We start from the raw sequence: 14,840 nt of genomic DNA, 5'->3' as shown, positions 1-14,840 counted from the left end.
CCCAGCTGTTTCTGGTTTAGCAGTGAAACATGGTACCGTGCAGACCTGAACCTCACGCACACATCCCCACAATGGACAGATGCCTCTACCTGGGGTGTGAGAAAGAGCAGTTGGGTAATACACAGAAAACAGCTGAACATCTTAAAATTGCCAGATGAACAGTTTAAGATTGATATATTGTCACCTTTTCTTATTCATCTTGGCCCACTTTAAGAGCAACTAATAATGCAACAGAATCACGTTTCCTTCTTATGAAAGACTTTGAACTCAAGGGTTCATTGGTTGATCCACTATAAATCATCCTGTGTATCATAGACTATTGGGGCTACATAGACCCTTGAATGCACTATAACACATACAGTACAGTAGGATTTCTTGTCAACTTTTTCACACAACATTTTACAACGTACATAATTGTCCCATCTAAATCAATTTTGTGAATATCCTACTTTGGAGAAATTTTGAGACGAGAGAAAGCACTACAAAATAAGTGAACAATTATTAACAATACTTTGCCAGGCAAGCTGCTGGCACAGAGCATCCCCATAAAGAATTGGCTTTAGCTCCACAGTTTATCTCTGCATTCCTACTGAGAGAGCTCTGCTGGCCGCTACCCAGGGGAGTGAAATGTTATCGTGGGAGAAACCGTCAAGAGAGCGCTCGCCACATAAAGCTACTGTTAGGGGCAGAGGTTAAAAAGCACCGAGTGCTAACTGATAGCAACCATTGCAATAACCATATAGTCTGTATTTACATCAGGTGGAATTTGCAAGGGCGCACCACCAGGGTGGTCCTTATCCCCACTGTGTTCTCCTCTTTGGTGTTTCAGCTGCTATCCTTCTGGGAATACAATTTACAGAATCTATCAGCTGTTACGAGACTTGCGTAAATCAAATAAAAATCTTCAAATAGTCTCCGCCCTTTGTTCTTTTTTGAAATCACGCAGCGCTCCTCCGCTATCATTTATCATCCAAAGCAAGAACAGATAAAGCCGTATGCTTATACGCAACTGCATTGGAAACCTACATTTCCATTACTGGTATTGATAGAATAATTTACTTTTAGAGGGGGGGATTGAAATGGGTTGTGATGCTTGAGGGACTCCTGGCAGAAACCCATGTGTCATTCTCAGTCCGGGACTACAAAGCAATTTTCCAACCTGCAGATCGGTAAGAAGGAATCAATAACTCACATTCCTGATTACTCTACAGAGGAAATATAGTTTGTATTGTTTCTTCAAGACAAATGTAGGCCCCTGGCAAGATACATGGTATTTTCAGCGGTGAAGAAAGCCCCCTTAACTGGAAACTACTTTCCCCATTCACTCCTTTCATTACACCCCCAAACCAACACCTGTCTGTGCTGAGTGTTGAGCTCTAACGCTTTTTATTTGGTTTGTTTCTGTTCTTTCACTCTGGCCAGCTCAATATCACTACTGCAGTTGCTGTAATCTAAAGTTCTACACCTATTTCACAGTTGGTTTCACCTTAGCCGTGAACGGCCTTCCTGCTCTGTTGTTTCTTTGTCTACAAAAACAATATTTCTCATCCTGACAAATAAACCTAATGTTTTCTAGGAAATGCAGAGAGGAGATTCTACAGACCAATTCTTTCTAACATAAAATACTGCAGCACAATGCCCAGAATTTAATATGCAAAGGAAATTAGCGGGGTGTTGCACAGCTTCTATACAGCAAATGAGTCAAAAAACGTGTATTATGTCATATATTATATATACACTGTCATATTACACAAGGACACATTTCTATATTATGAGAAGTATCACAGCCCAGGAAGAAGGAATAGCAACCAAGGAGGAGTATAACAAAACATCGAGAAAAGATTCCTGCTATCCCTTCTGGGGAAACGTATCCTGATTATGTCAGTCACATACTGTATTACAAAACAACATTGACTGAGAGCTGCAAGGAGACTGGAATCTATCTCATCAGATGCAGGTGTGGTCATGGACGTAACTCCCCGGGTCTGGAAAGAAGGTGGAAAATGTATCTGCTGAATATCATGCCAGAACACTGACACTTTATTACACCGGAGTAGATTAACGGAAAACTGTAGTCATCATCGTAGTCTATATGATTCTTTTGTACTTTGCGAATCAGAGTGCATAAATGTTTATTGTGCCCTAGAGGCGCATAAGCAAAACTGACATTATATCTGATAAAACTGCTACCTTTCCAATAGCTGATGATGGTAAGTAGCTTTAGCTAAACCTTGTATAGTACATTTAATAACATCCAATACCTCTCTATTTACACTGGAAATCATTGCATGATTAGCACACATGTTATTGACCCACTTCATCAATCATTTGATTGAATTGATCCCTTCTTTCTGATGAAGGGCATTAACGGTCGAAACGTCACGATTTGAACTCAAATTAAACCAATAAAGCATTGAGTTTTCAATTGTGAGTTAGAGTCGCGCCTCTTCCTTCAAAACATTGAATTGATCCCACTCGCAACAATGCTGTGAAACCTCTTCACACAAAACTAACCATGGATCATTTCAAATGGACACACACATAAAAATGCGCTCCATCCCACATGCAAGAAACAGACATCACCACTTTGTTATGTCCCTGAAACCAAACCAATACAAAATATATGCAAGTGTAAGCAGCACAACCAAACATGGAACAATAACTTGTGCATAAACACTTTTATAGCGCTGTTGATCGTGCCAACGCTAGCTTTTACAATCACCCTACATTCATTCTGCCAGTGATTAAACGTCAAGGGCACAGAGAAAGAAGAGAGAGAGAGAGCGCGAGAGAGAGTGTGAGAGAGAGAAATGGAGAGTGCATGGGAGAGGTGATTACCCCATGTTAATCCAGTATCAGCTTTCCGTGATTTGGAGGCTTCCCAGTACATTACTCATTATATGCTGAAAGGTCTGTTAAATGCAGATTAGAGGGTGAGAAGAGGAATGGAGGCAAAATTTGAACTTTCTCACGAAATCCATTCCTGATACTATCTGGCTTTCAACTGGACTACCCAAGCCTTGTTCCGTAATGATGTCCCCACTTGTCTCCTGTGCTTTCCTGCAGCTGTGCTCCATATTTCTGGTTCTGTTTCAAGCAGATTGAGCTATCCCCCGTAATTCAAAGGCAAAAAGCTCAAGCCGTAGACTTTTATCTGTCAAATATTTTCCACTAGTCATCATTTTGTGATGATTTTGCTAAATTCAAACCTGATGAGGCCACATACAGTATTTGCCTGTAATTTATATCTGTGTACAAAGAAAACAGTACAAGAGAATACAGTCAACTTCTACAATAAGTGCACATTGGATATGTGTGAAGTCTGTTCATATACAATGTATTTAACGAGTCCCAATTCCAATATATTCTTTTAAATTACCCTGGTTGACTGCCTGCTCTGGTTTAGTGCACACATTTACGACTGTCCTATATCATTGTTTACATCAGCAGCTGAAATTATTGGAAATGTATGGTCAAATGTTTGAAAGAGGCTCACACTTCAAAAGACAAATCACATGCCCTCTAACATGAATGTCATCACACTAAATCTAAACCATTGCACCAACGATATCAGATACCATACTTTATGACCTTAGCCAGACCTAACCAGGATCGTAATGCCCAATGACCTGAGCTGACCCTTATTACATGACCCGGGACTTACCGTGCCGAAGCCGGGGAAGAGGCTGACTGCTGAGGCCGTATCCAGGGGAAACGGGAGCTGGAACTGCTTCATGCCCAGAGACTGCTGGATGGTGGGTAGAGCAGGACGTATCAGCGTCGGCAGGAGGACATTTTGACATGCATTACCTGTAGAGGAGAAGAAAGAGAATGGGCCATGTTCGATGGTCTGTGCTGTGGTGGTTCTCAGTTAAACAAGAGTATGATATTATGAGCAAAATTTAAAATGTCTCATAGACCAAACCACCAAAAAAGTAAGATTCAAATGAGATGAAATATGAGAGCACTTGTATCTGGGGGGCTCCCGACTGTATTTGGGAGGCTCCCGAGTGGCACAGCGGTCTAAGGCACTGCATCTCAGTGCAAGAGGCATCACTACAGTCCCTGGTTTGAATCCAGGCTGTATCACATCTGGCCGTGATTGGGAGTCCCATAGGGCGGCGCAAAATTGTCCCAGCGTCGCCCTGGGTAGGCCGTCATTGTAAATAAGAATTTGTTCTTAACTGTCTTGCCTAGTTAAATAAAATATTTAAAAAATCTGATATTGGTCTGCCTTCTCTAACTATGGTGACCTCTCTTCTAATGAAAACAAGGCCTCTGGACTTAGTCTGAACAAGTTATAGATAAACCGAGACAATTCAGACATAGCCTACAGAGACAAATACAGTACGATGTTAATTGGATCATGGGAATGCCATGTCAGCCTTATCCAGTTGTATTTGACTCTTTAATAATCCTTCTCATCAGCACTGTTTAAAGCTGCAATCAATATATGGAACTTTTTGGGTGACCAGACCAAATTCACATAGAAATACATGTAAGTTATAAATCTGTCATTCTTATTGAAACCAAGTCTAAGAAGAGGCAGATATGTTCTATGTGCACTATTTCTATGCTTCCCGTTCTTAAGTTTTGATTTTGAGTCTTCTACTTTCGGTTTTGTACACCAGCTTCAAACAGCTGAAAATACTATATTTTTGGTCATGGAAAATATATTTCACAGTAGTTTCGATGGTACAATGATTCTCTACACTATAGTTGCTTGTTTTGTCAGAGAAACTGAAATTAGGCGAACTATTCGAATTTTAGCAACCAGGAAAGGGCGAAGCGATTTCTGCATAGTGCATCTTTAAGAGAGAAATGTCTTAATGCTGAAACCATCCTCTTAATTACAAATATGAAATGAGTGCAATGGACCAGACAGATCAATAACTAAGAAGATTCAATAACAAGGGGTGCAAAACTGTCTGGAAAAATCAAAGTAAATACTTTTATTGTCATCTACATGAGAGAAGCCAGAGTGGGCTTTATAAGACATGAATTACAACCATCAGAGCCTTTCTTCAACACCGGGGGATTAGAAAGCAGCTTTCCAAAACATTAGGAACTAAAGAAAGCCATTCCGTACCCATTAATTAGAACCAGGGATGACTTTTACCACAGCACATTTAACAACATGACGAACTCAGAGCCAGCATGACTAAAAGCGCAGATACCATATCAAAACACCGGCTTGAGACAAATAAAAACGATGTTTGCCACATCAAGTCCCCAGGCGATGGTAAGGGTGAATAAAAAGAAACAGTTGTAAAAAGGAAAGAGGGAGAGAGAGGGAGGGAAACCACAAGTCTTTTTTTCCCTCCGCTCGGAGGACCACTGCCATCTGTTGGAAAGCAGCAAATGCTGATGCTCATTTGGAGACACGTCCCAGTTCTCCTCTAACAAAGCATGTCCTTCTGCAGCCATCATCCCTGCAGGATCCTCCACTGACACGTTGCCTGACGTCACCGTGGAAACACGTTGCAGACAAGCCAGATAGCCGAGCAGAAATGTAACGTGCAGTTAAAACAGCCTATTAAAACAACCAGAACTGTACTCTGGTTGAGGAGTGAGGAGTGAGCTACAGTATCCATTGTGGTGTTTCAAATATAAACGTGTCCATAGAAAAAAGGAAAGAATGGATCTGGTTGTGATGGAATTGTTATACAGTAAATGTTTGCACTTACAAGAGGCACATAGGAGTCCAACATCTCAGCTCTTCTGAATGACAAAAAGCCAACAAATTACATCGGTCAATATTTGAGCCAATCTTTTAGTCTCCCCTAACAGAGTGCAGTAACTCAAAAAACAATTTCCCCATTTCAGGGTGGCGTACTGAGACAAGACACTTTAACCTCATGCGTTCATTTTCACTTCCTCCGTTCCGAAGGATAACAAAGCAACACTGATCTCCCAACATGCACAAACACACAAGGAGACGTTCCATCTTTTAACACCGCCTCATGTAAGGCTAGTGTTTCAACTCCCTGACCTGAACATTATATTGGCTCATGGCTCATTGTAGTATTAAGAGTGGAGCTTGTAGCCTTGAGCAAGTCCTGTCTCTAGGTATGAGACTCTCTAGCTGTGTATAATACACTCTTAGAAAAAGGGTTCTTCAGCTGTTCCCATAGGAGAACCCTTTTTGGTTCCAGGTAGAACCCTTTTGGGTTTCAGGTAGAACCCTTTTGGGTTCCAGGTAGAACCCTCTCTGAAAACGGTCCTATATTGAAACCCAAAATAGGTTCTACCTGGAACCAAAGGGTTCTCCTATGGGGAGTGTGCAAGTGTGTTTTCATGTGGTGTGTTTTGAAACATGTGTAAAATAGATATGTGTGCTGCTCATAAATACATGTAAACGTGTACTCGTAAGTTTGTTTAATGTGTATCTGTCAATGTGTTGTGCGTCACGCGTCTTTCATACATGCCTGTGCATGTGGGCGCCTTGCATATCGGCCCTCTTAAAAATGTCTTTATCTGGGACTAAAATCCTGCGGCAGTGTGTCGAGCGAGAGTAAAGATGTCTGAAGGACACAGACTAACGTGAATAATTAATCGTCTTCCACTGCACTCTCCAACCTCCACCTCTCCTGGTCCTGATCCCGACTGCTCTCCGATAAGATCTGTCCAAAGGGCCGAGATTCCACACAGCCGGAAAACTGCTGTCATGGATTATAGAATCTACAATGCAACGGTCTACTATTTCTCAGAGCAAATATAAATCCAATTATTGGGAAATATGAGTTCAACTCCGTGTCAAAAACATTAATATCCTGATGATGTCTATTCAGATGTGTTTCACAGCATTGTGTTCTTAGGGGCTGTCTGATTGTAATTCCATGACCATATAATTACACTCAGGATCAATCACTGTAATTAAGATGCAGGGGTTACAGTGCTTTCACCCCATTTACAAAAACAACAAAGCATGTAGAAACATTGAAATCTCCTATTAATCAATAACATTTGAAGATTGGTCAGTTAGAAACACATTTATGCCAATATACCCCTAGGCTACATGTTTGTATCCATTTCACTAAGCTCTCCGCTGCATTGCTAACAGTTAGCATTTAGCTCCGGGCTCAGACTAGAATAGCCTGGCTAACACTAGAACCCCACCCTCCCAACGTAACCCGCTCTGTTGTCTTGACTTTCGCGGTGTAACCTCTAATAAACACAGCTGTCTCGGAGTTTGATCCAACAATCACTTCCACTGTGCTCTGTAATCTGAGGTTAACCAAAGAGATGTTTACGTGCTCTTAAACTCCAACCGCCAGGCCAGATACACCAGATACGTGCTCTGGGCCTCCAACTCAACACTAATCCCTTTTATGATTACAGCTCACACTAGGAGACATTACTCCTGCTGAGTTACTGTCTTTTCATTGGCCTTCTTCATCCATTTGGTTCATGAAGAGGGTTATTTGCATAGGGGGCACAGGGGTATTCTCCCCCTTGATTTTTGTTTCTTTTTTCCCATCGGAAATTCTAAGGGATCAAATTCGTAGGGATTTGTGGAAGTATTATGTGACATGAGAATTTATATCATTCAAAATGCATATTCAAAAAGTTTTCAACCAAAAACATCTTTGAGGAAAACCACAAACTTGGATTTGTATTCTAAAAGTATTCTATCACTGACACAACAGCTAATTTAGCTTTGTTTATAGTTTAACATATTATGCAAACTATATTAATATCTTCATCCACAAATGCTTAAGCAACGCACGTTCTCCACAACCAAAACCTAACAAGCTTCCTTCCTCCCTTTTCCTCCATTATGCAATGACTGTCACGCCCTGACCATAGAGAGCCTTTTTTATTCTCTATTTTGGTTAGGTCGGGGTGTGACTAGGGGGGGTGTTGTATCGAGGGTGTTTGTTTCTATGTTGGCCTGGTATGGTTCCCAATCAGAGGCAGCTGTTTATCGTTGTCTCTGATTGGGGATCATATTTAGGCAGCCATTTCACCACTGGTTTTTGTGGGATCTTGTTTGTGTTTAGTTGCCTGTGAGCACTCCATGACTTCACGTTTCGTTTGCTGTTTTTTATTTTTGTGAGTTTCCTTTATTAAACATGTGGAACCCAAATCACGCTGCACGTTGGTCTGAGTATATTTCCAGTTCGTACAACGATCGTGACAGAAGATCCCACCACAACAGGACCTAGCAGCGTGCCCGGGAAGAGAAGGTATCCTGGGCTTGGGAGGAGATAAAGGAGGAGAAGACATCCTGGACTTGGTAGGAAATTATGGCTGGAGACGAAAGCCTTCCGTGGAAGCAGACGCAGGGAGAGAAGGGAGAACAGCCCTACAAAATTTGGGGGGGTGGCACATGGGGTGGTCGGCAGAGCCGAGGAATGAGCCAGAGACCGTCAGGGAGTCGAAGGAGGATCACGATGAAAGATTCCGGCGAGAGGTGGTGGCGATGAGAGTGCTGCAGCGTGGGCGTGTTGAGGAGCATGACACCAGTCCGGTGTCATTTACACCAGTTTCACGCATCTGGGCTCCAGTGCACCTCCCCAGTCCGTACGTCCTGTCTTTCCTCCATGTACTCGCCCTGAAGTGTGTGTCACCGTTCCGGTACAATTTGTGCCGGCCCTACGCAAGAGGTCTCCAGTGCGCCTCCACAGCCCAGTACGTCCTGCGCCAGCTCCCCGATCTCACCGTGTGGAGTGTGTCATCATTCCGGCACCATCTGTGCCAGCTCTACGCACCAGGCCTCAAGTGCGCCTCCACAGCCCAGTACGTCCTGTGCCTCCTCCTCGCACTCTCCCTGAAGTGCGTGTCCCCAGTCCAGTATGTCCTGTGCCTGCTCCTCGCACTCTCCCTCAAGAGCGCCTTCCCAGTCAGGTACGTCCTGTACCTGCTCCCCGCACTCGCCCTGAAGTGCGTGTCACCAGTCCGGTGCCACCTGTGCCGGCCCCACGCATCAGGCCTCCAGTGCGCCTCCCCAGTCCAGAGCGTCAGGCGACGGTCCCCAGTCCAGAGCTTCCAGCGACGGTCCCCAGTCCAGAGCTTCCGGCGACGGTTCACAGTCCAGAGCTTCCGGCCACGTTTCACAGTCCGGAACCTCCAACGACGGTCCACAGTCCGGAACCTCCTGCGACGGTCCACGGTCCGGAACCTCCTGCGACAGTCCACAGGCCAGAACCTCCAGCTCCAGGGCAGGAGCCTTCCTCTGCGCCGATGCCCAGTCCGAGCACGGCGTCCAGTCCAGCTCCATGGCAGGAGCCTTCCTCTGCGCCGATATCCAGTCCAGGCACGGCATCCAGTCCAGCTCCATGGCAGGAGCCTTCCTCTGCGCCGATATCCAGTCCAGGCACGGCATCCAGTCCCGCTCCATGGGAGGAGCCTTCCTCTGCGCCGGTGCCCAGTCCAGGCATGGCAGTCAACTCAGCTCCATGGCCGGAGCCTTCTTCGGCGCCGGTGCCCAGTCCGGGTGCGGCGTACAACCCAGCTCCATGGCCGGACCCGTGGTCTCGGTGGGGGCAAAGACTCGCACCGGAGCCGCCACCGACACTAGTCACCCCCCCTACCCTCCCCAGTTGGTTTCAGGTTTTGCGGCCGAAGTCCGGAGACCTTTGGGGGGGGGGGTGTAATGTCACACCCTGACCATAGAGAGCCTTTTTTATTCTCTATTTTGGTTAGGTCGGGGTGTGACTAGGGGGGGGGGGTGTTGTATCTAGGGTGTTTGTTTCTATGTTGGCCTGGTATGGTTCCCAATCAGAGGCAGCTGTTTATCGATGATGGCATTAGGCATTAGTACAAGAACAAAATAATTCCAGACATAATATACTTTTGATTATTTTATTCACAATGCACTTCTTGTACATTTGACAAAAGTGACAAAACTGCGTTTCAACACCCTATCGTCACTAGGGCTACCCCTGTCTCTAGGTGGGCCTGTGTGTTGACTAAAGCTGATGAGTCACGAGGCTGAGCCGGCACCAGGGAGGTGACTCCACAGACCAAGGACACCAGACCAGTCACGTCCCCACTACATCAAAACTCCTTGCCCTTCAATGTACACAGAGGGCTAATGTCAACAGTATGCATATCAGTACAGGAGAGATTGACTGCATCAATTCTTGTTTCTGTGAGAAATATTATTGTGTAGAAAATTCCAAATGGTCTGTATAATCAACTTACATATAGCTCTGACAGACATACTTACCCCAGCAGACATGCCACCAGGGGTCTCTTTAAAGTAACCAAATCCAGAATGAATTCAAGGCAACACAGTATTATATAGATCCATGATCATATAGAGCCAATAACTCCCTTCTATCAAAATATTCAAGCAAACAAATAAAACAACACGCACAGCACTTAGGCTTTGAGACATATGTATATGTACTGATGTGTGTGTTACTGTCAGTAATGTGTGTACTATTCTTCTTATTCTCTGTGTGTCGTTCAGTCCTTGAGCTGTTCTTTTCTACTGATATTCTGTATTACGTCATGTTTTATGTTGTGTGGACCCCAGGAAGAGTAGCTGCTGCTTCAGCGACAGCTAATGGGGATCCGAATAAGATACAACAACAAAAAATACTCCTGTGGATGAACACCTGCCAGACAACCAGCAGTCACAGGTCTCTGAGAGCTAATACATCACACCTGACACACATCCTACATCATAACCTCTTTCCTAAAGGACACATTAACAGTCTGCTCACAATGTCACCTGGCTCCAAAACAAAAACTCTCTGTAACACTTTACTTAAAGCCCGCAGGTGTAATGCATTGTAATGCAGTTATAATGCATTATAAGTCTTGTCATCAGCATGATGTATAATGAACCCCTTATGATGTCAGAATCTCACTCTATAAGGTTTGCAGTGTAATTTGAGATCATTTTAATCCCACAAAAAAAGACGGACGAAGTCTTGCTGCGGCAAGAATCAATGCAATTATTCATCTAACGTGAGAATGTAAGCCAGCGATGTGAAGAGCACTTGAAAGGAAAGCACTCCTGCTTTAAGTCTGTCTAAGCCTCTCATCAAACACGAATCTAATGGAAGAAGTCTAATTCCTTCATTTCTCAAACTATTCTAGACAGCATATCAACTGGCTCTCAAAGCCGACCGTGAGCTAGCTTTGTCCTTCTTTGAATTCCTTCGCTATAAACACATCAGCGAGAGTCTATAAAACATGTGAGATGAAATCCAAACCTTGGACTTTCAACCCCACACATGGATCTAGTCTGGCAGGATGGATCATGGCTAGGGGGAATAGACACGGTGCCTAGGGCTTATCCAACCGTGTCAAATCTAGTAAGTGTGGAACTTCACACTTTCCTTCCTTTTACGTTAACCAAACCATCCGCTCCATCTCTGAAGATGATGTATGCACTGCTAATGCCACACAAACACACGCACACACACAAACTCACCGAAAAACATGCTGCTCTCCATGACTCCTTAGACATAGGGGTCTGTATGTCCTCTCGGATGCCCTGCCAGGTTGTGTGTGTCCATGGGCAGCAGCCTGGGCATGTCTCACACACTCTTTATGTGTGTTTGTGTGAGTGTGTGTGTGTGCAGCTCTGTAGTCCGTCTCTCTGTCTGCGTGTCGTGTCTGCAGCCGTTACCGTGCAAAGCCGGCACCCTCCTCTCACAGTGGTCTGTGTCCCCCTCCTTCGTCTCTCTCGCTCTCTCTTTCTCTCCACACACTGCTCTCTCTCTCGTCTTGCTGGTTCTGCCGGTCTCTCCTCCCCTCTTTTCTCCTCCCGTCCTCCTGTACAATCTCCTCTCTACTCTACTTGAGCGCTGGCCCCTCTGCGTGCTTCTCTTCTCTCCAAGGTGTCTATCTACATTTTCCAGCTACAGCCTCTCTCTCTCTGGGTTTCTTCTCTGTCCATCTCTTCTTTGTGTAAAACTCTCCCTGTCGCCTCTCTCACACTTTCTATATATCTTTCCCTCCTTTTCTCTCCTTTTAATAACTTTCTTTCTTTACTTCTTTCTTTAACTACCTATCTTCCTCTGTTCTCTGTTCTCTCTTCCTCTGTCTGTTTTCTTACTCTTTCTCTCTCTCTCTCTGTAATCTGACTCCTGGAGCTGGGCTGATATCAGTGCTGTTGGTGTGACCTCCACTGCTCTTCTCCGTCTCTTTCTGGTGGCTCCTCAGGCACAACACAACACAGAACAGCACCATGCACAAGGGACAGCCACCGGCCACACAGAGACGGCTGGTCGCTGTTACCCACAAATACCAACTAGGTTGTGTGATGCACAACAAGGGTTCGCCTGTATATATGTGTGTGTATCAGCATCCACCCACTTAACCTTCACCGCCCTTGGCTCTGTTTTCACACAATCACTTTGATTGGTTCACTGTAATGCCTCTGAAGGTCAGACAGCAGCATTGACCGCTCCAAAGTCTGGCCACCGCTATCAACTACAAATGAGACAGTCCTGATCAGAGTGATGTCTGTCCACACACAGCCCGAGATAGCCAGCCCAGCCATTAGTGACATCATAACTGTCTCCTCAAGACCCAAAAAGAAATCAATGTTCTCAAGTGTTGCGATTTCTCTCCTCCTATCCCCTCAGGCTCCGCTATGGCGGCCATCTCGCGTCGCACAGATGTTTTCAATTAATCCTGAATTCCCATTCTGTCTCGCCCAACCCCCGAGCCCACTTCCAGTAAATATGTTTATTCCATATCTGAAGCGGCAGCCTCTCCTTCTCTCCCTCCTCTCTTGGTCATTCTCTCTCTCTTTCACTGGCAGTGGCTCTGGTGGCTGGGCGAATGTATTTTTTAACCTCGACTCGCAGGTGTCAGTGATGGTGCATTACTTGTCACCATGAATAGCGGTTAGAGCAGCGACGCAGCCCGAGGAGCACCACTGCACCACGTGCAAGTGCAGCCTGGGCTACTTCATTCATCTTGCTGTCCCTTCCATGACGCTTTTCATTAGTTATGGGGCTATCTGATCAACAGGCAGAGTCTCCGGCTTTTCAAAGCCTTTAAACTGCTATCTGGGAGAGGGAGGCTGAGGAGGGGAAAGAGCCAGGAGAGAGAGAGAGACCCACATGAACAAATACTACAGTTTACTCTAGAATACTACAGTACCTACTCTAGAATATTACAGTACTTACTATAGAATTCCATAGTAAACTGTAGTAAGTATACTGTAGAATACTATACTACACACTGTAGTATCCCTCGATCATGTGTAGTGCTTAGAATGTTTTAGTATACGGTAGAAAACTACAGTAAATACTACAGTATTATCCACAAAAAACACTGTAGTAAATACTACAGTAATATCTGCAAAAACACTACAGTCCGCAAAAACACTACACTTTAACCATAGTAAATACTAAAGTATTTAATTTGCATATACCCTGCCCATTCCTCTCCCCCATATGCCACCAATAAGTGAGAAACCTACATGCCAAGTATACAACATTATTGTGTTCCCTACAGGTTATAGAAATAGCAGAAGCTCTGAACTATCCGTTCAGACCCCAGTCCTACCTACCTACAGGTTATGGAAAATAAGCTATTTTAGTATTTCTCAAGTAGGTTTCCAGAAGGAGAAAGCCTCCACTTCTATGTCAAAGATAATAAAACAAAAACACTATAGTAAATACTACAGTAATGCCCGCAAAAACACTACAGTAAATACTATTGTAAAGTACAGTCCGCAAAAACACTACAGTACTTTTTTTTTGTAATTTAGCAGACACTCTTATCCAGAGTGACTTACAGGAGTGGGATAAGTGCCTTGCTCAAGGGCACAGACAGATTTTTCACCTTGTCGACTCCGTGATTCGAACCAGTGAATTTTCGGTTAATGGCCCGACACTCTTAACCACAATCAATCAATCAAATTCAATCAAATGTATTTATAAAGCCCTTATTACATCAGCTGATGTCACAAAGTGCTGTACAGAAACCCAGCCTAAAACCCCAAACAGCAACCAATGCAGGTGTAGAAGCACGGAACCTAGGAAGAAACCTAGAGAGGAACCAGGCTATGAGGGGTGGCCAGTCCTCTTCTGGCTGTGCCGATTATAATAGAACATGGCCAAGATGTTCAAATGTTCATAGATGACCAGCAGGGTCAAAAAATAACAATCACAGTGGTTGTAGAGGGTGCAACAGGTCAGCACCTCAGGAGTAAATGTCAGTTGGCTTTTCATAGCTGATCATTCAGAGTATCTCTACCGCTCCTGCTGTCTCAAGAGAGTTGAAAACAGCAGGTCTGGGACAGGTAGTACGTCTGGTGAACAGGTCAGGGTGCCATAGACGCAGGCAGAACAGTTGAAACTGGAGCAGCAGCATGACCATGTGGACTGGGGACAGCAAGGAGTCATCAGGCCAGGTAGTCCTGAGGCATGGTACTAGGGCTTAGGTCCTCCGAGAGAGAGAAAGAAAGAAAGAAAAAAAGAAGACAAAGAAAGAGAGAAAAAGAGAGAAAAGGGGAGAGAGAAATAGAGAGAGCATACTGAAATTCACACAGGACACTGGATAAGACAGGAGAAATACTCCAGATATAACAGACTGACCCTAGCCCCCCGACACATAAACTATTGCAGCATAACTACTGGAGGCTAAGACAGAAGGGGTCGGGAGACACAGTGGCCCCGTCCGACGATACCCCCGGACAGGGCCAAACAGGCAGGATGTAACCCCACCCACTTTGCCAAAGCACTGCCCTCACACCACTAGAGGGATATCTCCAACCACCAACCTACCATCCTGAGAAAAGGCAGAGTATAGCCCACAAAGATCTCCCCCACGGCGCAATCCGAGGGGGGCGCCAACCCGGAAAGGAAGATCACGTCAGTGACTCAACCCACTCAAGTGACGCACCCTTCCTAGGGATGGCA

General features: G+C 44.8%; 1 protein-coding gene across 1 annotated transcript in view; it reads right to left on the bottom strand.

The window, feature by feature from the left end:
- LOC120047154 (zinc finger protein 385D-like) overlaps positions 1–14,840 on the bottom strand; it is a 94,216-nt gene that overhangs the window by 26,886 nt on the left and 52,490 nt on the right. Inside the window, exon 2 of the mRNA XM_038992688.1 lies at positions 3,665–3,855. Within this exon, the coding sequence (XP_038848616.1) occupies positions 3,665–3,855 (191 nt within the window). The remainder of the gene's footprint in view (positions 1–3,664; positions 3,856–14,840) is intronic.

The sequence above is a fragment of the Salvelinus namaycush genome, chromosome 5, assembly GCF_016432855.1.
Source record: "Salvelinus namaycush isolate Seneca chromosome 5, SaNama_1.0, whole genome shotgun sequence".
Classification (NCBI taxonomy): Eukaryota; Metazoa; Chordata; class Actinopteri; order Salmoniformes; family Salmonidae; genus Salvelinus; species Salvelinus namaycush.
Note: the sequence above shows the minus strand (reverse complement) of the source record. Positions and strands in the feature narration are given on the sequence as shown.